General features: G+C 39.4%; 1 protein-coding gene across 1 annotated transcript in view; it reads right to left on the reverse strand.

Moving 5' to 3' along the window:
• The window catches only part of GUCY1A2 (guanylate cyclase 1 soluble subunit alpha 2), a 178,632-nt gene that overhangs the window by 126,513 nt on the left and 28,003 nt on the right, over positions 1-24,116 (reverse strand). Inside the window, exon 4 of the mRNA XM_080377075.1 lies at positions 15,934-16,652. Coding sequence (XP_080233201.1) covers positions 15,934-16,652 — 719 coding nt within the window. The remainder of the gene's footprint in view (positions 1-15,933; positions 16,653-24,116) is intronic.

Genomic DNA, 24,116 nt, shown 5'->3' on the forward strand with positions numbered 1-24,116 from the left:
CACAGAATTGATTTTATTTTTTTTTTACAGTTGTTTCACAGAATATTCTACTAAAAATATTTGGAAATTCTGGACAGCACAAGCAGTGGGCTGCTAGAATGGCCCTTCCAGTCCTGCTAGGTTTGGTATGGCACCCTGGTGTGTTCATCACATTCAGTGAGCCCGTATATGATTATATGATACCATGGGAAAAAACAGAAAAAGAGCAAATAAGTCAGTTATTTTTAAATACTGTTTATGGATTTGTCAGTGTTATTCCCATGTCCCCAGAACTCTCTGTGGAGTTCCCCATCACCCAAACTGGTTCCAAAAGCCTTTCAGGACCCTCTGATGCTGCTGAACATAGCTAGGAAACCTCTCAGATGTTTCTGCATTTTTGGCTGACAGAAAATATTCTCAGCTATTTTATCCCCATATTCCCAGGAACAAATGCCAGAAACTGAACGTTCAAGACACAGAACAGATGTTATCCAATAACTGAATATGAAGCCTTCCTGAGCAAAGAGGAAATAGACTGAATCAGCAGTCCACTGAGATGAGTGAGAAAATTTGATGCCCTTTTAATGTTATATTCTATGCTTCTTTCACATGAAAATTAAACACTGTCTGCACAGCACTCACATCATTGCTGTAGACAGTATTTTTATAGCATTTTTTCCTTGAAAATGAAAAACTAAATACAATTCAGTGAAGCTGAAAAATCTAAGTTTTTTTCAATATGAAGTATCTCCTTTAATATTTGCCAAGCACTGGTATTTTTCCCCTTGGGTTTCAGTGGAGCTGAAATAAACATAGCCTCTTCTGTTCTTTTCTTGATAGAGCTCCTTTATTAGCATAACAGAACTCTGGGAACAGGGCATTTCTTCATTTCTTTTGCCTGACTTTTACCAGGTGCAAAGTCCACGGAGGCAGAAAGTACTTTCACAGGGGAGTCATCAAGAAGCCTGCACTGCAAAGGACTCTGAGCCACAGCAAGCACAAACAAGAGTAATCCCCAGGCTCTGTTAATCCATTCAAACATTCCCTCTGCTGGATGCCTTTGAGGTAACAAAGCAGCAAGCAGCAAGGGCTTTACAAAAACTCTCAACAATTTTTTAAATTTAAGTTAAACATTTAAAATATAATTAATTCAGAATTCACTGGGCATTCTCCACAGAAGTTTTACACTAACACAAGAAATCAGCCTGTGCTGTATTGTATAAAATCAGTTTTAATATCATCCCTTTCTAAGCAAAGTCATGCAGATAAGGAGAAGCTACTTGACAACTGAAATTATCCAACACTTTTTATGTGGGGAAAGATTAAAAGATGAATTTAAGCTGCAAAGATCCTTGGCATCAGTGGAAGAAGGGGACATAACAGTCCCCTGATTCACACCTCATGTCTGTCTGTGGCCCATGTCTCAGCGGCACTGATCTTCCCTTCTCAAACGGAACCAAAGCAGAAGAATGTGCCGAGATGCTGCAGAAAAGCCTACCCCCATCCCACAAAGAATGAGAAAGAATTTAGCCTGCTCAGTTTTTTCTTTCTTCCTCAAGCCATTGGGCATGACTGGTTTTGTTTTGTGACAGGTGTATTGGCCCTTCAACAGCCATGACTGAAGGCCTCTGAAGTTATCCCAGTTCAAACATCTTTGTCCATTATAATACCTACTTAAGAAATAGATTTATTAATAGATTGCTTGCAAATTTGGGGTCATTCGTCAAATTCTCCCAAGCACAGCACAAGTCAAACATTTTTAAGCTCTAAGCTTTTATTTTATAAATTTTCAGAAGTTATCTTTGTAACCTGTCAATGTAAGCGATCTTTTTTAAACACTTTGACAATTTTATCTATACTGTCTTAAGGAGGATCCCTTAGACCTGTATTTTCATGAGAACAGATATTTTTAAAGCCACCAGTTCAATGTTTGATGAGGGAAGTACTAGATTGAAGTACTGAGACATGACATATTCAGACCCTACCAAGTCCAGTCACATCAACAACCCACTAAAGCCACTGGAATATTCCTAGGAAGATGCTGTCAGAAAAACATAGCAATTAATAGCTAAAAAACTTATTTATGCAGATCAAACAATATGTTCATAATCATCCCTTCTAGGCATAGGGCAAAAAGGATTAAATCTCTAAATAAATAAAAAAAAAGGTGATGTGAAAATGAAAATAAGGTATGTTTATATTAGTGACGGAGTTGCATAGATCCTGCTCTGCTAGTGGTCCCATAGTAGAGTGAGAATCATTACAGAAAAAGCTGCTGTTCAGTATGAACAAGATCAATTCCATTTCTTAGAAAGAAAGAATGAGAGAGTAAGAAGCATCATAAAATACATAAAACTTTTAAGGCAGATATCAACTACATTGGTCAAAATGTTCAAAATAATGTTTAAATGTGTCTTCATCTAGGACTGAATTTAAAATGTTTACCACATTCTGAGGTGTTGAAGTACCCAATGTTTATTATTTGTTTACAAACTACAAAGAGGAAAAAGTTTATTCTGTTTTGAATCAATACAGGGGGAAAATTATGTGTGAGAAATATCTTACATGCCTGTCCACCGTCTGTGGAAAAAGAATATTTAATTCTTTTTTCAGCCACTTGTTCTAAGTCCTCAGTTATAAAAGCCAAAGGTTAGTGGCCGGAACAAATAATGTAAATATTTTATGGGTTAACTAATTCACTTTCTTTAATCATGATGATACAAGGGGGCATTGTATACTTTTTAAAAGGAAATTTATCATAGATATTATTAGCTGGAGACAATATATATGGTTATAAAAGGCATATTCAAAACAACAATGAATAAGACAAACTACAATATTTGTAGTAGACAAATAATTGTAGACAGCACATTACAAACCTCTGGAATGTTTTTTTTTTTCCCTGTGATGGCTTAGCATAAGCAGAAGAACTGGGCACATCCCTGTGTTCCCTCTAAGCAGTACTTTTGTGGTTTGTGTAGCTTCTACATCTAACATGCTGGTTATTGAGGTAACTTCTGTCTTAGCATGTCCTAAAAACCCACTCGTGATGAAGGAATATTCCCAGAGTAGCAAATCCACAGTTATCCAACCATTGGTCTGTCTGGTTGGATTGTACACTTGAATGATGATTCTACCCTCAGCTGTGTAAAGAATTGTAAATAAGAAGCTCATCCTTTCTGAGTGAGTACTCCTGGCTCCTCAACATACCATTTCATCATTGCAAAACACATGTAAAATGATGATTAGAACTGGTGGCATGGACCACCTGCCTGGCAATAGGTGACCTGCTCTTACTGAGACTGTCAATCACTGCCCTTGAAAGAGTCTGGAGAAAAAAAAGAGCAGGGTAAATATTGCATATCCTCGGCAAGAGTAAAAGGCAGCAAAATGTTACCTAATCAAACTTATTCACGTCACACCACCTTCCACTCTGCATTCTTTGCTGCTCAAAGATAATAGAAACACCGCATCTAAGTATGAGCACCTGGCTTTTGCAGGTCACTTTTCCAAGTCTTGACTTTTGCAAATTGCTGTTATCTTACTCTTTCATACTACTCTTTATTCCTAATGCAAAATAAGCTAGGTGTTACTTCATAGTAGTATTCCTTTTGATTCAAATCTAATGAGCTACAAAATTTATGACAGATTCAGCTAGATTCCCAGAAAATAAAAGGGGTCAATACCAGGTACAAATCACAGGTAAAGTGATTTGCTGTCAGCTGTCTACTCTGCCTGAGTCCATAGTCCAGCAAAACACCAAATTTCCTATTTCACACAGAGTTTCAGAACTTCAGAGCTTTGCCTCCATGGAAATGAAGCATGAAGAATCCAGCACAAGATGCATATAAGTGAGAATGAGTAAATTGACATATTTACAGTCAATCCATGCTGTCAACTACAACATAAATTTAAAAGGCTAGGTATTTATGAGATAGGAGCAGAAAACTCAAGCGAAGTAGTAGAAAACTGGTCCAAAACTACTAAGCTGCACTGAAAACCAAACAGAAATGGAATCCCATAGCCCTAATTTGAGGATTTAAGACAAGCTTTAAGGTGGAGCGAAAAAGTAGAAAGCTTCCTTTCCACTCCCTGGGCTCTCTGACCATGCAAGGACACTGCAATTAACCTGGTGCAACTCAAGCTTTGCTTTCAAACAAAGAGCACTCTCCAGAAGCAGGGTTAGCAGGAGGTTTTGGCATTTGCCAGATAAAAGTGACCTTACAACTGAAAGTTGCCAAAACAGGTAGTGCCAGGCTTTGCATCTGCTGCCTCTCAGAGCAATAAGCATAGCGTTCATGCTCAAAGGCACAGCCAGGTGTTCCCACAGCCTCTGACTTCGCGCTCATGCACTTGTGGGAGCTCATGCACAAAACCCAATCAATCTACAGGGAGACACTCAGACACTTCTTTCTAATGTCCTTTCACTCTCTGCAAAGAGACACAGAAAAGGAGCCTTAGTTTGACTGTGTGCATTGTCCAGATGCAGTTGCCAGTGCAGGAGGGAGGAAGGTAGAGTGACTGAATGTTTCTACTTTAAATCAACCATCTCAAGAAAAATGGCTTTTAGTAATATCACACCTATTTTAGAGCACTATGATGCCATGAAAAGCACAGTCACTCAAGAGCTTGCATGAGCAAATGAGGAAAAGGATAAAAATATATTGTGAATAAACAATATTTAATTTTAATCACTAGGAGAGGTAGGGGAAAAAGTATTCCTGAAAATCAGAGTTGTCCCTGAGTATTCTCATTATGCAACATAAAAAATAATGAAATGTGCTTCTTTGTTCTGGTTATGACATAGCGTAGTTTAGAAACCCATTCAAAAACTTTCAATCAAACAGAGAAAGATGGACATCTACATGTGCAAGCAGCTTCCTTATCATAAAAAATTATACAAATCATAAGAGGGGAGAGTTCACCATGGTGTCAAATTGCTTTAACAGCCACTTGACTCAAAAGAATCATTTCTAAACAGCTTCATTGGTTTTCAGCTAATGGGAAAGAGAAGGGAGTATCTTATCTTTAGATTGTTACACTTCTGCTTCAGTTCTATCACTGAAAACATTTTTTAAATGACATTTTCATTGGCCTGTCTTAAAGAAGAAATATTGAAAATTCTGGGCCACTTTCAGAGCGTTATTAAAGTTCTCCAATGCACAACTGTTAGTGAGATAAAAAAGTCATGTCATCTATTGTTTCTTATAACCCATTACAGTCTCTAGAAGCAGTCAAGCCAGCCAATTCAATTTATCTTGAAAACCATCAAAGTTGAAACATATTCTGACAAGCAAACTGGTGGGATATTAGCAGAAACAGAAGACAATTTGATTCCGAGAGCTCAGGACCTGTAAAGCATTGGCAGCTTAGTGTCAAAGGCCAAATGACTGTGAATAAACCAGCTTTCGGAAAAATTAGAATTCCTAGATCATAAGTAACAGATGTCCCTCACGCTAGAATGACTCTTAGGCTACTTCATTTGAATTTTATTAGGAAAGGAGGAAAAACACAGTTACAGAGCAAAAGTAAAACACTCGAAGATCGTGCGTGGTGGGTTTTAAATTAGCCTATCACTGTCAGGACTGCTTATTTCATTCAGTTGGTCCAGAATAAAGATACAAAGTAACAGATAATAGACTCTTAGTACAAAAAAACAGGATACTGTACCTCCTGGATTTTAAAAAGCGTTATTTTTATACAGTTTCCAATGGTCAACAAACACAATTGGAAAGTGTTTTGCTGAAGCAATGGGAAAGCCAGCTTCCTTGCCAACTGCTCCACTCTGCACACAATGTCCCCACAGACCTGGCTGAAAGTGGCCACCAACCAGAGAGGTCTTATCTTCCCAGTTCCTAGTAAACAGGGGACCTTGTGTCCACAGTATGACACTGAAGCCAACAGTATGAACTTCCCCTGGTTCAAAAGCTGCAAGAGAAAATTATGGAGGAGTGGTCCTCTGGGGGCTATCAGGTACCACATCCTGGATGTTATTGCAAGAGGATGCGCTTTCATCCCGGGAGAGCCAAAAGCTGTGAGGGTTTATTACACAAAAGAACATTGCAGGCTTAAACTCTTTTGTTTTCTTTTTCATCAAGCATTGTCTATTGGTCACTGTGACAGTCAGCACGCTGGACTGGATGGACTTTTGATCTGGTGATACATGGCAAATATATAGCTGAGTGGCTGAAAGGAAATACTTGACCTAGAAATGGCACTTCCTCATACCAGAGAAGGAGGACTAGATGAGTAACTCCACAGTTAAACAAAACAGTGGAAATGAACAGGGGAAGTTTCCACCAGCTTCCACTGAATCAGCCAACATTTTAAAATTAACAGTTGTTTATTACTCAGCATTTTAAAAATCTGGCTACAAATCTGTCTATACACTTTAGAATCTAACTTTCCAGATATAGGGGGTTTTTTTAATCTTGGCTCTGAACTGGTTTATTTTTATTTTGCATATCTAAATCAGTGCAATGGGGCAAATTCCTGCTGGTGCAGTCTAGCTCATCTACCACAAACCTCTCCCCTCCACTAACAACAGATGAGGCGCTGGCTCAGACAGCCGGCACAATTAGTAGAACTATAAAAAGCTGACACTACCATTTTGCTGGACATTTTATCATTACAGAGCTGGTGTTTCTGGAAAATCCAAATTACTTGTGGTATTTGGAACTTCTTGCAATATAAAATTTTCAGAGGATTCTTTTTGAGAAGCCCGATGTTTCACATTTAAAATGTTTTATTACAATTTATAATGTGAATTTTTTTCCTATTAAAAAGTATTTTATACCTAGAATTATTGAACAAAACATTTTAACACAATAAAAGTAAATTATTTTCCAGAACACATTTTGCCGAACTCCTGGGGAAGTTGAGATTTTAATAAATTGGCACATTCTAAAAGAATACATTCCACTAGAAAAATTCTGGCTACCTTCATAATGTAGTTTTAGTACCAGCTCTATTCTTAGACAATTTCTCTATACTAAAGTGTTCGCAGGCCTAACAGTGAGTCAAAGGCCACTGAGTACCCTTATAAAAACTGATTTATTTCAAGGGTAGAAAAGGTCTGTGAGTCTGAGCAGGAGAGAAATAGTACAAGGAAAATACAGCTGCACAGTATCTGGCACAGAACCAAATAATTTCTTTCATGATTCACTTTCAACTTTCTTGCCAATTGCATGCCAAGTCACAGTTTCAGAAAGGTATCCCCAAACCAGGGCTGGCAGGGCTCATCCTGTCAATCCATGCACAGAGAGGACTAGGTCTGGATTCCATTCACGGAGAGGACCCAGGGATGCAGTGGGTCCCTGCAAGGGCAGTGTCATCTCCTCTTGCTCTGCCCAGCACTGATTACACAGGAATGGCATGTGAGGGTGATATTAAGCGAGAGGAAAACCAGGAGAGTCTGTTCTTGTCTTCCCTTTCAGCCAAAAAGTGAAGCAGCTCCAGCTATCTCACTGTATTGTCAATGACGCAAGTATTTACATCGTGTCACAGATGGCCTTGTTCATGAGTATAGGCAGAAAATGACTGCACTGAGGAAGTACCTGTTAGGAGCTTCCAGCCCTTGTCTGGTCAAGAAAGGGTGGGAGAGCTATCCACCTGCACAGCTTACTACTGAGTTATCAGCTGTGTTTTGTCTTGGTGTCCACAAAAAAAAAAAAAAAAAAGATGAAATGGAAAATTCCTATGATGTACTTTCAAGGAAAAGTTGAAATGTGGCCTTGGTGGCATCCAAAAGAAAGATTTGTGCTGCTTGAGAAAGGCAAAGTCATTGAGACAGCAGAATCAGTTAATATCCATTGGGGAGCTCTGTGAAAACAAATAACATATGCAAAGAGACATGGTAAAAGATGATGTGCCTTAAAAATGACAATGACCCACAGAGATGAGGAATTGACTTCTATTTTAAAAGTATGGAAGTGGAAGTCCTGCAGAAGTTCAGATGGGAGACAGCAACATTAATACCACATGTCTAGGTAGTGCAGTGCTCACAAGCAGAACATTGAAACAGTCATGTCAACACACTCTCTGCACAGGCGAGAGAGTCAGGGAGAGACTTGTGTGCTAACACCCCATTGGCTTTGTGCAAATGCCCACAGGTGATGGCATGGAGGTAGCGGTGGTGCTTCACAGAAGGTCGCTTGGCCAGGAGAACCCACCACTGAGGACTGTGTGGTGCCTAGAGGAGGGCAGCTCCTGTTCTGCTGGCAGTGCGCAACCATCAGCCCTCTTGCATGCCACCATCTTCATGGAAAGGAAACTTCAGTGGATGGGCTTGACATGGACTTCAGAACATGCCAGCAGACAAGTTCAGACTCAGTCCTCTCAATCTAAATTGTACCTCATTCCATATGTGACTCCATTCATGTTCATTAAACTCATGGAGTACAGTTGCATTAACCATCTGTGAAGCTATAAGCTATCAATCCCAAATGGTTAATTGCCACAATAAATGTATTTTTTATTGTTGAAAAAAATAATTGCTCCCAGAGAGAGGTATACAATGAGTTTCCTTAGAGAGGTGAAATAGCAATATTTGTGATCTTGTTATTTAGGGATATTATCCAAAATTTGGAAAATCTGGTTGCATGCAAGTGAAGCTCTCTGGTTAAACACAAAAAAAAAAAAAAAAAAAAAAAAACAAAAAACCAACAACCAAAAAACCCACCCTGAATAAAATAAAAATTAGTGTGAAATGTAAAAAACAACAGAATGTTTGTACAAGAAGTAGAGCAACAGAGAATACGCCCTTCAGCATCTGGTTGTACCATACCATAAACAACACACAAGAATTTAGCTTCATAGGGAAACTGGAAACCTCAGTGGCCACCCCCACTCAGCTTTTATATATCTAAAAAGCTTTACGCATACTAGGATATCTGATCTAAAGACAGTCATAACTGTTCATATAGACAATTTTGACTACACAGAATAATCAAGGAAAAAGCCAAAGCAACAGTGTGGATTACTTAATCACTGCAGAAAACAAAATGCAAGGACAGAAGGAGGGAGGGAAGAAAGGATGGAAGGAAACCATCACATGCTGTCTTAATCTGAATTCGTTTGTACAGTTTGGTTCCTATTCTCCACAGATTTAGAGGTGTGTTTACTTGCAAACTTATGATAAGTTCAGGTAAAGTCAATAAGAAAGCTGACCTAATAAATTTATACAATTGCTTACTATTTTGCAGAATGAATGCTTGCATTGTCCACATGTGTCCACTGTATAACGGACACTGAAATACCAGCCAAGAAACATCAAAACATTAGAACTATGACCCAGGAGTACAGATGGTGTTGAAAACTGAGATTAAAGCTACAGAGTCCATGTTCTTCAGGTGAGGAGTTCTTTTCCTTATTTGGTCCCTACAGTAATGGTATCCTGTGCTGGTGACATAGCAAATAAACAAAACTTTGCTGAGATATGGATGTGTTCATGCATGAGGCTGTACTCCTGCGAAGGTGTATATACATCTCTGCAGGAAGTGCTACCTATCACCAGACTTCATAGGCTTTGCATGAGAAATTTAGGACAACATTATAAAGCTAAGTCACATATTCCAGGGATTCAATTCCCAGCAAAGTGAGGCACACAAATGAACCTTTGCATAAATGGGACAAGAACTAAGCACCCTGAAAGTCACAACAGGTGTTTTTTTAATTTGCTTATGGGGGCTGAGTTGGGGAATGATGATTTGTGACTTACTTTCATCTGAACACGGAGCTGGTGATAGAACTAAAACTGTTTTGTTACTCTGTCTTTCTCACTGCAAGTCTTAAAAAAGATTTAATTTATGTATTGGAATGAAGATAAAAGTGCTTTGGAGAGAGGCTGGAAGGTCTTCTGTTCATCACAAAGCCTTTAAAAACACTTTGTATCTCTTGAGAGACCACTGAGATATCTGAACAGCTTCAAAACCAGAGCAGAGTTGTCTGGGTCACATCCCTTTAACTGCCACTTAAAGTAACAGAAAAGTGTTGATATTATTGCAAAATCAGAAATTTCTAAAAAAAAGATAAATAGCTATAAGTGGCATGCAATTTCAGTATGAACTGAATAGAGGTGTATGACAGAAATACCAGTGGTAGGGAAATACCCAAGGTCATGTTTGCAGCCAATGATCTACCTGCCCAATATTAAACTTTCAAACAAGTGTTGGCAAATCAAAAAGAATTTCAAAATGAGCAACATGAGCTCTGGGAAAATAATACAACATACAGTTTCCAAGGCTCAATCTTTTTTTTTTTTTTTTTTTTAATCAAGGAGACATTAAGAACTTGATCACAACTCACAGTATTGCCATGTCTCTCCTCTCAAAATCTACGTAAGCAAGACAACCACAGCCTCTGAATCTGCCCAACCTTTGATTTTGGAAGAAAAGGGAATATCTAGCAAAATACATCACATGCTCAGCTTCATTTTATGACTCACAAAACTTTGTTTAACTACTCTCAGAAACTTTGAGAAAGTGCTTATAAAACAAGTGAGTCAGAAGAAAACACCTCTTCAGCTATAATTGACGTCCTCAGATTAATTATGCTTTCAGCACAATATTTACCTCAGGTCCCCTGCACCTCACCATCACCATTTTCTCTCTAATTTAAATCTTACTGTTCGAGACACAATTTTTCTCCTAACTGTTGGCAGACAAAAAATTTCCTTTGCTACCATTTCCTTTTACATGCTTCTCAAGAAAATCTGAATTGCTCCTACAGTGCTAATGCTGATACTTCTTGTTCAGTCTGACCTTACACGTGACTTTAAGGTACAGATACAGAGGGTCACTCTCCCAAGTGGTAGTTAAGCCCACTGCTCTTTTGATTCATGACATATAGTACAAACCACAGCAATGACACAAGGATGAACTCAGAGCTGCACAGCTTGATGGTACAGAACAAGCTTTTGAAATAGAGTTGCTTCCCAAACTGGCTGCTAAAACCTGCCTCCAGCAAGCTCAGGTCCCTGCCACCTCTCCTATGAGTAAGCCACAAGCATATGAACCCTGACCATGTAAGAGAATGTTTTGCTTGTTTAACTTCTAACTAGACTAGGAAAAAAGTTTTTAAATACTCCACCCCCACCGCAATCATCTTCTTCAGGGTGATAAAACAGAAGACTGATAAAGAGGAAAAGATGGTTGAAGGGCTGTGACTGTTCCAAGGCAGGGGAAAGTGCCTGAGAGGGATGGGCAGGCTCGGAAGGAGGAAGGAACATGGAACAAGCCTCTTTCAAAGGAGAAATGACTGTGCCAAAAGGTAGCTCAGAGAAAACACCTCCAAACTTCTCACATATTTCCTTTTCATAATTAAAGGACGAACATTGAAAAATAAACTCCCTTTTGGTTTTAAATATGTTGAATTGCATCAATTCATACAAAATCAGAAGAACTTGCTTCTCTTGGAGGAATGTGGCATATGAAGGCACAGAACCCAAGTGAGATCCTTTATGATATACAAGCACTTATCCACCCACGTTCTGCCCTAGAATATGCCTACATGCAGCAAAGCACCTTTGCAGCCAGTTCACACTCCACCAAGCTGTTTACTTCCTCATGCTCATATCAGGAGGTCTTTTCTTCCCCCATACTTAAGATGTTGGAAGCTTTGGGCACACCCCTCATTGCAGACAGGTGTGCACAGAATTATGGGCATGCCCCTCATTACAGACAAGTGTGGCATAATCACTCTGCAACCTGGTACCCAGACAACAAACAAAGCATTTTCTCAGAAAGAACCCTTACAATTCCCCCTTTTTTGTTTGTTAAATTGGATAAGGTCAAGGCTGTGTATACCCCTTTGTATCATGGTTACATCAGATTCATCAAACACGGTAGACATATAACAGTGACCAAAAAATCCCTAACAATATAACAAACCCACGCACCAATATTTTTCATGTCACAGCCTAACTTATTCAACGTGGTTAAAGCTTGTACAGCGGCAATGCGAGGTGCAAGGAAAGAAGCAGCAGGAAGATCTGCATTATTCTGGCTTGTTCTCTGGCTCATCATTGGTAGGAGGTCCCTGATCAGCTGGTCGAACAAGCCGAGCAGGGATCCACTGAGGCTCTCAACCTGTATTTTTCATGTTTATTAAGTTATCCATTGTCTGCACAGTAGCCCTGTCCTGGTACTTCATTATCAAAACGGTATACTATATAAAGGTAAGCGTCATATGACACAGCTCTTTACAATCATATAGGGTCATTACCATATCCTTCTGCAATGGCAGTGTACAATTTCATGGTAAATGCCAATCTGATCCAAAAGTCTTTAACTGAGCATCTCTGTTCTCTTGCAGCTTCATATGGGAGTTGTTCTCACACAGCTGGTGGCTATACCTGGTATCAGATGAGGAATGTACTGAATAATTCCACATCTCCCTTTCACATAGCCTCCTTTCTGCACTGATCTAAGGCGCTGTAGTATACACTCTTTCTCTTGCTTTCAGAACTGCTCAGCTCAAGTCTTTCTTCAGGTCTTTATCAATAAAATGCACAGTACAACTTAAATCTACAGATCTAGTCATAGTTGCAAAACAGCACAGAAAAGATTCAGGTTTTTCTCTTGCTCCTTGCTGCAAATACATGAGTGATACTCATACAGCCTCTACTGGATATGATATCCTATTGTTGCAAAAGGATAAACACAATTACCAATGGAATGTTTGTTTCAAAAGACTATAATCTCAGACAACTCACCAGAATGTGATGACTCAGTCAGTTTTGCCCAAAATGCAAAATCTGTGGGTGGGGGGCGATTTGGTCCAAAACATCCATATGATTTTTCTGTTCCTGATTTTTCTATTCCCATATTAATGACTGTCCCATGGCTCCCAGCCGCTCAACTACCATCCTGCAGTGGTGATGAGAGTGCTTGTGTATCTATCTTCACATATCAGTCTTCCCTGGTTCAGCTGGGCTATACCACCAGTTTCTTTTTTTCTTTTTCCTCAAGTCTCTGTTCGGGCACCATTTGTGGCATATGAAGGCACTGGACCCCAAGTGACATCCTTCATTACATACATAATTTGCTGATTATATACAATCACTTATCCATCTAAGTTCTGCCCTAGAATACGCCTATGTGCAGCAAAGCACCTTTACAGCCAGTTCACACTCCACCAAGCTGTTTACTTCCTCCATGCTCATATAAGGAGGTCTCTTCTTCCCCTGTTCTTAAAATGTGGGAAGCTTTGGGCACACCCCTCACTGGGGGCTTTGGGCACGTCCCTCATTACAGACAAGTGTGGCATAATAGCTCTGCAACCTGCACCCAGACAACATAGCCCTTTCTCAGAAAGAGCCCTTACAGGGGAACATGTTGTTTCCAGTGGAAAAATGCAGCAGAAACATGTTTATTGATGCTGAAGAGCAGTGACAAAGAGGGGCTGGAAACATGACTGTCATGTCAAAACTGCTGTCAAAAGTGGCTGTATTTTGAATAATCATAGAATCATAGAATGGTCTGGGTTGGAAAGGACCTTCAAGATTATCTAACTCCAACCCCCCTGCCATGGGCAGGGACACCTCCCACCAGACCAGGTTGCTCACAGCCCCATCCAGCCTGGCCTTGAGCACTGCCAGGGATGGGGCAGCCACAGCTGCTCTGGGCAACCTGTGCCAGTGCCTCACCACCCTCACGGTAAAGAATTTCTGCCTTGTATCTAATCTAAATGTACCCTCTTTCAGTTTAAAGCCATTCCCCCTTGTCCTATCACTACATGCCCTTGTAAAAAGTCCCTCTCCAGCTTTCCTGTAGGCCCCTTTAGGTACTGGAAGGCTGCTACAAGGTCTCCCCAGAGCCTTCTCTTCTCCAGGCTGAACCATCCCAACTCTCTCAGCCTGTCTTCTTAGGAGAGGTGCTCCAGCTCTCTGATCATCTTTGTGGCCTTCCTCTGTACTCACTCCAACAGGTCCATGTCCTTCTTATGTTGGGGACCCCAAAGCTGGATGCAGTACTCCAGGTGGGGTCTCAGAAGAGAGGAGCAGAGAGGAGACTATCACCTCCCTTGACCTGCTGGCCACACTTCTTTTGATGCAGCCCAGGATATGTCTGGCTTTCTGGGTTGCAAGTGCACGCTGCCTGGTCATGTTGAGCTTCTCATCAATGTTTGGCTGTAGGTCCACTGCAGACCATGCTTGGAACTAGCTTTCTAACTCCTTCTCAGCCTCCCTGATGCTATGTAGCCTTCTCGCTTCCTCCTGCAGCTCAGCTACCTGCTGCAGGAGCTCCTCCACCTGGGCACACCTTTTGCCGGCAGGTCTGCTGCCTGCCCCGGCACCAGGAGAAAGGTCTGGGCACTTCCTGCAGCCCAAGGTCTGCACTGCAGCCTGTCGCTTCAGCAGCTCTGGGTGGAGGCATTGGCCACCACTGGGGTAGATGGTGCAGACTCCCCTGCCAGAGCTGCAGCCTTTGCTCTCAGATGAGTGCCCCCCATCCTGCCATGAGGGTCAGATAGGATGAGCACCCTTGACCCATGCAGATGGTCACAGAATGGTGCCCACTTGATGCGTTATGTGTACTTCAAGCCTCTCCACTCAGCCAGTGTAATGTCCCTCCTTTGAAGCAGCGCCCTCCTACATCAACTGCCATACCAACTGCCACCCATGCCCTGGCTGCTGCCTCACACCTTGTTTGCCTGCTCAGCACTCCAGGTTGCCTTGCTCCTCCAGGCTGCCCGTTGTGGGACTGGAGGTGGCTGCAGCCACCTCCGGCCCCACCCCCACCTTGTGAGCTGCTCTCGTGTGAGCTGCCGGCTCCTGGCAGGTCTCTGCACTCTCCTGGGTTCTCCCCTTCTCAGGAAACCTCCCTGTACACCGCGATCCCCCACTCCGTAGCTGAGCATGCCTGCACAGGAGCTGATCACCTTGATGAGTGGGAAAGAACCCAGAACAGCATATGCAGTTCCACAGGAGTCTTTCTGAAATGCTGGGTCAGTGTAGGAAGCAAAACAGAGGTGGAATTTCTCAAACTATATCCAGAGCATCTAAACCATAAATGTGGCATCCAGAGGCAGAACGTAGGTGTCCGAGTATCCAGTGTGATGGAGACTGACTATTTTTGGGTGCTATCTCTTAAAAACCCTGAAATTCTGTAATTCCTTCACTTAGGGCAGCAGTATTTCCAAGGCACCCACACACAGGCTTTCAATGTAAGCATTAAGTAGAAGTACTTTGGTGCATAAAGCTGGAACCCAGATTCACACCAAAGAGTTTTCCCATAATTCAAGGATATGCAATGAGACAAACTCCATTCAGCCTTTGGAGAGGTCCACTCTAACTCACCTAACTCACCTGGGATGCACTGAACTTAACATAGGCCTCACTACTTAAGGTAGCTCTCTTCTAAAACGCTGAGGGAAGAGGCAGTGTAGGAGGACAAGTGCCTGTTTAAATTACTAGGAAGCATTAAAACTGGCATAAGTAACATTTGGTACCACTTACAGCTCTGGTTCCCTTGAGTGCAGAGTGAGAGATAAGAACAAAAACAAAGGAAAGCAGCGTTTCAAAATAGGGAAGTAGGATATAATCAAGTGGTAGTGTGAACCCTGCAGTGAGAGTCTTTCAGAAAGCATATTCAAAGCTATTCTCCAGTAAATGGCTTAATTACTATTATTCGTATCATAATACAACTGGAGTAAAATTAAGGATTAGATATGGGCATTTTGTAAAATTCCTTAACCTTTTGATTTAAGCTATACTATTCAACTCCAAGTGCACAATTTTCTGAACGGCAATGTCACGATCTGCTACAGCATCACAGGCAAAGGTTATAAATAATTTCAGAAAATATTCACTTGGCTGGGAAATACCACTTAGCCCCTGTTCACAAGGCGTAAGTGAGCTTTTCAGAGTACACAGGACTTGAGCTGCTTCTGAGTAAATAATCCTCTCCCATCGTACACATATACACACATCCCCTTCCAAATTAATGTTCTTACCTTATCTTTATTTTCAGAGCCAGAATCCTCAAGCTTGGTCCGAATTACAAAGGGAGTAGATAATCTCAGGAGAACTCGTTCAAATGTGGCACTGATCTTAGGAGAAACTATGTCGAAGCAGTCTTGGAATTTCAGAGTTTTATGAGTGTCACATCTGAGCTGCTTCCTAAGACCTTCTCCAAGCTGGAGAACTAGCATGTTTGGATCAAACATCAGGTGAAAGGGGAAAGCTCTGCAGAAGGTGCTGATGCTAATCCTCAGGTCTAAGGGGGACTGGGAAGTTCCTGGTGGAAGTGCTTTTGTGATATTTGCATTTTCATGTTCTTTGATAAGGAAAGTCAGACAGCTGCAGTTACTTGGGTTTGTCCCCTCTGAACACAGCTTATCGTTAGCGACCTGTTCTACTTCCACTTCCAAACGGTAGATCTTCTTTGCTGCTGCCTTTATCATTCCCATCATTGCAAATCCCACAATCTGATGTGGGTGAAAATAATGAAGCATGAGATTGCCTTCAGGGAGCTCTTTGCATAGGAAAGAAGGGGATTCCAGGGTGGCCTGTCTTCCAAATGAAGTTCTAATGTGCTCCAGCAAAGCATCAAAGCCATTGAAGAAGTCTTGAAGGGTCCCACCTACAGCTCGAAGAACTCTTTCATTCTCATCAAAGCAGATATTGAAGAATTCCTCACCAAACTTTTCTTGCATTTCCTCAAACTTCAAACCTATGGGACAATGAGACACTGATATCAACAACATAATATTGCTACTGTGTCACATTTTCCCTTTGTCCTCTAGTTGCCCACTATTTTTCCAAGTCAGTGAGAGTAGCTTTTTGACTGGATACCTGCCCATAGGATTTCTGTTTTCTTTGGTGGTTGGGCATAACCCTAGAATCTATTTCTGTGTGTCATTTTAAGTCCTCATGCCTTCAGCCTGCTGTCCCAGGCAGTTACTTGTGGGATTTACACTTGCTTGTCCTTTTCACTGCTGGAAGTCAAGATACATTATAATTTCCCTGACTTTTGCATGTCACATGCAGTCTGCTGTGTGAATGCACCCAGCCACGGGTGCACCCTTTTCATTGTTGACCTAGCCACCAAGAAGGCTCCTGCTTCTACAGCCCCTCAGTTCACTGCTTCTGTGAGGGATCCAGCTCTCCCCAGCTTGAAGAGTAAGCTATGGGACTCCAAGTCAGGCCTTTGGTCCACAATAAGCAATGTAAAGCCCTGCAGTCAGATGACACTTCAGTAGTTGGGGGAGTGTGTTTTGGCGTTTTTTTCAGACAATATACTTTTCACATTATAACTATTGAGCACTTCCAGAAGATACAAAGGAGTAATTACTTCTTTTTTGTGGCCTGCAAAGGAAAGCAAAACCTTTCCATCTTAGGCTTCTACACTCACCCACTTTTAAAAAACAACCCTGTCTCTTAGAGCAATCTAAACTGGTAGTGGATGGGACAGCTCTGTGGTATCTATCTCACACTGCCACTTCAGGTCTCCATCACAGAAGTTCAAAAGGTTTTGATTTACTAGAGGTGATAAGGCTGAAGGGATGAAAAAATATCAGTGATGGAAGCCCCTGGATGCAAATGTCTATCAAATTCTACTCCAGTTTGTTATTTACCATTTTAATGATAACTTAGAAAAAATAATTTTGAGATAGTTATTAAACATTTTCCTCTGTCTTATCTTAGGGAAGACATGCTTTGTTAAATTTCAGCTGTATATAATCACTATATCACATAGTAGGGTTACAAAATTGACCAGGTATGTTTGTATTGTTCTAAACTGTAATAGAAGGAAAAGTATATGCCAGCTGTATGTGAATTAAAAATATCCAGCAAGAGTTTTCAAAGGAAATTAATATAGGAATTAACAACATAGTTCCTTCAGTGTATTGAAATCAAATCAAATCACATTTCAGTTAACTACTCAAACACCTTAAAATTTATCTTGAATTCTAATAGAAATGAAATGAAGGGCAGTTATTTATTTCCTAAGAATACAACAGGCCTTTTATTTCAATGTGTGTTCAGCATGCTTTGTAACATAAGATCCCAGTAGATTACTGAAATTCTCATTGTTTGTTTAGATTGCTTGTAGGCTTTTAAATGTGGAAGAACAGTGTGGTTAGTGACTTTCAAGCCCATGAGGCGTAACAGGACAGAAGAAGTCATGCATCTGTTGTTTACAGACAACCTTTGATCATCTCAAGTCAGCGCCTGAACTGCTTATGCCCACAGGCATAGTTAAAAGGATCAGTATTCACAAGGGATCTGAGAGTTCCACAGCTTTGCAAATTATTTGCAACAATAGCTTTGTTTGGGCCTTTGATATAATTAATAGCAGATTAAAATGCATAAAATTACATATATAAACAGGACAACATGACAAAGCATATTTTATAAAACAAGTAATAGTAATAATTTGGGAAAGTTCATTCAAATGCCATTACTCATAATCAAATTTGGTCACTAAACTAGGTTATTACAAAAATATTCCCAGGATCTTTTATGACCACAGATGGTCAGATCTGCAGCTAGCCAAAAGAAAGTACCTCTGGTACACAATGCCCCCTAATATCCTGACTCAGAGGACAGTGTGCCAGTTCCTGACTCATTACCACTTTGTCTGCATAACTTAGTATTGTAATAGCTTCTATAAAAACATTCACTATAAGCCAAAAAGAATTGAATTCTAACCCATACCAACAACGTTGTCATAATTACAGCCTTGGGGGCACCCAAGGCTGTAAAACTGCACAGGCCCTGAAAGTATGGGAACAGGACAGTATCACACACCCCTGGGCTATTTGTACAAATGACCAAATACTGTTACAGAAGTATGTAACATCCCACAAAACCACCCAAAGCAACAGCACGGGTGAGCTGTCTTTAATGTGTATCATAAAAGTACAGTAAACCAGTCAATTGCCCTGTGGCCACTAACTGAAAATAGGGTATGCAGAACTGATCACTCGGGTATTTTACTGCTACATATGTAAGCCTCGCCTCATTACCGTTAAGGGGAGTTGTATCTTAGTATTCAGCCTAAAGTTTTGTTAATTGTCTTAGATTTGTGTGGTCGTCCGCCCTGGAGGACTGGCTGTTCAATCTGCACACAAAGTACTGACTCCAAGCAACATGAACTATCCTACGAAATCCAGGTAAATGACCTGACTCGAGGATGTGCCACTACTTCAAAAAAACATTTTTTAGCTTTGGATTGTTACACACAGTACCAGCAGAAAATTAGATTAGCTCAGAGTAGAAAATAGACATGCCCAAGCTCAACCAAACTGCTGGTCCACCTTAGTCGGGAATTTTCTCTCTAATAATAGACACTATGAGTTACTGAGAAAATTTAAGTCAAACAACATTCTAAAACAAACAAGTGCAATGTACCTATCAAGGAAGTCTCCTCCTAAGACTCACCAATAAAAGGCCAATTTTTGCTTGAAGCATGATGGGTTTTCTTTAAATCAAAAATCTTTATTTCAATTCCTATTATACAAATCTACTTTTTTCTGTATTTCTACAATGCTTTTGGCTTCAATGATGTGCTTGTGTGAAGCTGCACAAAACACTTAGTCTGTATTTTTACTTATTCCTGCCTCTCCTAACAAATGATGAACAGAAACACACACTTAGGTAACATTAACTCGGTACGTATTTCATCATAACCTTTTCATTTACTACCATATAAATGTTCCCAATCTTTTCAATATTTTCCGTGGAGTTTCTCCATACCCCCTTTTCTCTGTACTGATATCTGTTCAGCTTTCAAGAGACAATAGAAATGACCATCATCATCACAAAGAGAGAAAATGTCAGACTGCATCAGATTGCTATTCAGCTGCTCTGAAATCTTGTCTCAGCAGTGATTGCTATGAGATGCTATAGAAAAAACATGAAATCTGATGGAAAATCATGAGAAAACATGGCTTTGAGGAAGCTCCTCCCTAACTGCTACAGTAAATGTTTGGCTTATTCACTTACAGATAGAAAAACCATTTGTTGAAAAAATTCCCATTGTCTTTATAGTACATACTTTACCACGTTTTTAGACTTCCACAGGCTAATTATTATATTTAAAAATTGCATTTGGTATAATTTCCAGTTCCAACGTATTAAGTTTTTCCTTTGTTTTTTCTTTTGAGAAAAGACAAATAAAATCTTCAAAATAATATTCTTTTTAAACTTCAGGTTATACATCTGCATAAAACTTCAGGTTATACATCTGCATAAACAGTCTAATCTTTTCAAACTTGTCTCACATTAAATTCTTTCTCTGCATCTTCATTTTGTTTTCATTTTGATTTTGCAGTGGAATAATTTAAATTTAAGATGGCACTGAAAATATGAGCCAACTTCTGTTCATCAAAATCAATTATTTGCTATTCCTTTCTGAAAAGCTGGCATTTCCATTCCTTCCTTTTCACTATGGACCTCTAATCAACATTTTCATTCAGCTGCCCAGAAAAAAATGATTTGATATCTATATGTGTGCCCAGCACTTCCAAATGCAGAGGCCACTGAACTCCCATATGTGAACTCATGTGTGACCCCAACAATCATAGACAGGGCTTCCTCATGGGCACTAGCTTGAAATCAGAAAGTAGGAAGAAGTCTTCCTTAGTTTCACCAAGACACTTCGCTAAATGGTAGTGATACAAAATAAACCAAAATTCATCCCACATTCTCCCAAGTGAAGTCATTGTTATTTTGAGCTTCTGCTATTTACCAATCTTCTACTAATACACTGAATGAAATTCTAAAAATTCATCAGTCTTAATTTGCTTTCCTTTTAGAAAGTGGTCTGCTGTGTTCCTACCACTTAATCCACTGCTTTGAGAGAACAAATCACATGTCTTACTCTAACACATGGATTTTTTTTCTTAGTTTCTTTTTGATGTTTTTTCTTACAATGTCTTTTTTATTCTAGTCCATACTGGACAGAAATTAAATATGCACATTTGTAGTGAAAACTTATTAAATAGATTAGTGCTTATGAAAAAGCCTTTGTCTTTAATTAGGGATCTCTTAACTTGGACAGCGAGTTCAGGGAGTTTGTCTTGAGCCCCCACTCCCCAAACAAGCAAGATATGAGCAGGAACATCCAGACAATAAATATTGTGTGCAGCTATGGTATGACAGTAACTCCACCACACTCAGGCATCTGGTCAACATCCCTGGCATGTGTGAACCTTACAAATCATGACGTAGTGCATGCCTGCACTTAGCCTAAACTTAAAAGTTTGCATACACTACATGTGTAAGCTGGTTTTGTTTGTCACCAAGTATATGGATGATGTTAAGGTGGTAATTGGTGATGTATCCTTTTCTTTGTAATGCTTTGCAGTAATGATTTCATGCTTTGCTTCTATTGCTCTTTTATCATATTGTGCATAATAACTAGTACTGTTTCCTTTTATCATATTGCATGCTATTTTCCTTTATAGTATAAAATAATAAACTGCATTTATTCTTATATTTGATTTTTAATCCATTTTTGCTTGGTATCCAATCAATCAGCAAAACAATATTGTAGGAGGAAATTGAAGCAAAGCAACCATAGCATGAAAATATTGCAGTGCACCTCCACTACAAAGCACTTTGGGATCTATGACAAAAATACTATATAAGGTCTATTATTATCCTTTGAAAATGTATCTCAAAGACATTTAGAGAAGAGATCCTATACTTGTGAGCCAGATCCAAAATTACCAAAGTCTTTAAGCAGACTCAAAGTTCAAATTAAGTATTTCACTGAACTAGAGAAGAAACAGATGACGTCATCTTGTAATAATGTACTAGTAAAAAGTCTTCCTTCATTTTCTTTTCTGTGAACTGTGAACCCACTACAAAATGTGAAATATTTAACAGTATTTCTAAGTATTTTGTACATTACTAAGTGAAAAAATGTGATCAGAATCTGTTCCCATAAAGAAAATCACAAATCATAGGCCCTTCAGAAACAAATAGAAAATTAATAATGTGATAAAAACATCAAAGTAATCCATTAACTTCTAGGGCATGCAGAAGCAGCTACAAGCCATTCAGTTTTTCCTTGAAGTAAATCTGGAGACAATGCTTGCAGAATGGCCAGCATCTGATTCCTTTGGCACAGGAACATAACCTTTTTTTTCTGGGACACCTATTAAGAATCTGTAATTATCAAACATTAAGGGCATAGGACAATTCAATATGCAATTCCAGAATTCATACTCTGCACAGAAGCAGAAATTGCCATCTTCAATTATAGCAAATATCTCTTAAATGGTTTTGGATTATCAGATTTTTGGCGTGAACAAGATGTTTTCCTTAAACAGTCTTTTGTACAGAAAACCAGGTGGTAGTTCAGAATTTGCAAGCATAATTTAAGATGGTAGTGAAAGCAATGTTTATCCTCTCAATAAAAAAGGGTTTGATGTGTACAGGCTAATGCCAAAGGTACATTAGCTGAATCATTTGGCTTGTAAGTGAGCCTAGTACCAGTATGTAATTACTGTATAAAGGACTTTGATCTTACTTCATTATGATAGTGAATTTATATCATCCCAGGAATCCAAACAGTATTTTTATATTACCCTTTTTAGTGTTTTTTAATATAAATACAAGAATATCATTTTATGCTTTTACATTGGGTTTTGACACTATTGTAAAATTTATACTACACTTCTCTTACAGTGACATACAGGGCCTGCATCTTTCAAGATTTCATAAAATAAAAATGAGAGTTATTGTTAAAAATAATTCCTCACACTCCTTCACCTGTAATATTTGTTTTATCCAATTTTACTGAGGTATTTTCTTGTTAAAGTGAGGGTGCCCTCTGACAAATAATGCATCTAAATATCGTTGTAATTACCTCCTCTTGGTGTGGACCTGATCACCTGTGCTTATCATATGTGTAAAAGATTCTGCTCCAAAGTGCTGACACAGTAAGCTTAGCTGAGATATTAAGAACAGGCAATGAATGTTCTTTTTCTTCCTTCCATATAGCACCTTCAGTAGAAGTCAATTCTGCAGGCAAAGCCAAGCTGTCTGAACCAAGACCAACATAATTTTATGTCCCCATGACATCTTGGAAACCTCACTTCTTATATTTGCACAGGGTTTATTAAATGAAAACTGCAATAACTAGGTTGGTGATTCCTAAAAATAAGGCAGATCCAGCTTGTTTCATGTTATCTCTCGAGATCAAACAGCAGTGAAAACAGTTTTTTTTTCATTTGCTTTTGCATTAAAATAAGCATGTATGTCTTTGAATTGACAGAGGGAGCAGAACTTCACTTTTTGGAAAGAATAAAATTGTAATGAAATCTAAAAACCTTTCCCATGAAATGCAAAACTCTCATAATTCCTTTCATACATAAAGGGCTCAATTCAGCTGACTAAATATAGAAATCTAATGCTACTGGAGTGTTCATAAGGCATTCAAAACATCTACAAAAGAACTAAGAGATAGTTACATGTGCCAAAATATGGGACTTAAGGGAGACCCACACATTTTTGAGGGTTTGACAGAGGCCTCACAAGATACCCCACAGCATCTAAAATAAAGACAAACACCTACATTTAGTCAATGAATCATGGCCAGAATGTCTTCTGCTTTATAAATAGACTGCTACAAGATGTTATTGTACATCATAATTTCAAACTGCTCACTATCTACTGGTAGTTCATCTGCTTTCTAACAATAAATAGCTCTGATTTGAGAAGAGTGGGACGTCTAAGGCCATTTGGTATAAACATTTGTCTTTTCCTAATTTAGATGTCTTCATCTCTCTTTTGAAATCACATGATTTATGTGATTTTTGTTTGGATAACTTTTGTATTGCCAGTGTGCTGTAACATCTGCTAAATAATAGGAGTCCTGTGTGTATAGCTTAGACCCCCCCCAGGACAGAGTTCCAATTATTATTAAAATCCATTAGTATCACCAGTCCTCTGGGCCACGTAACATTTCCTTTTACACCATTTGTAAACCAACAACTTTAATTATAAATCAGGCTGTGTATCCTAAATTAGTTGCAACCTAATGACTGTCTGCAGTTCTTAGCTCAAAGGAAAAGGAAAGTGGCAGTAATTGATATACTTTCAATATATAAGCATTTACAGTTCTCAAACACCTGCCAAGCAGTCAGTGTGCCAAATCATTGTCCATTTTTTTCCCAATTAC

Source organism: Falco punctatus, assembly GCF_963210335.1.
Source record: "Falco punctatus genome assembly, chromosome: 2".
Classification (NCBI taxonomy): Eukaryota; Metazoa; Chordata; class Aves; order Falconiformes; family Falconidae; genus Falco; species Falco punctatus.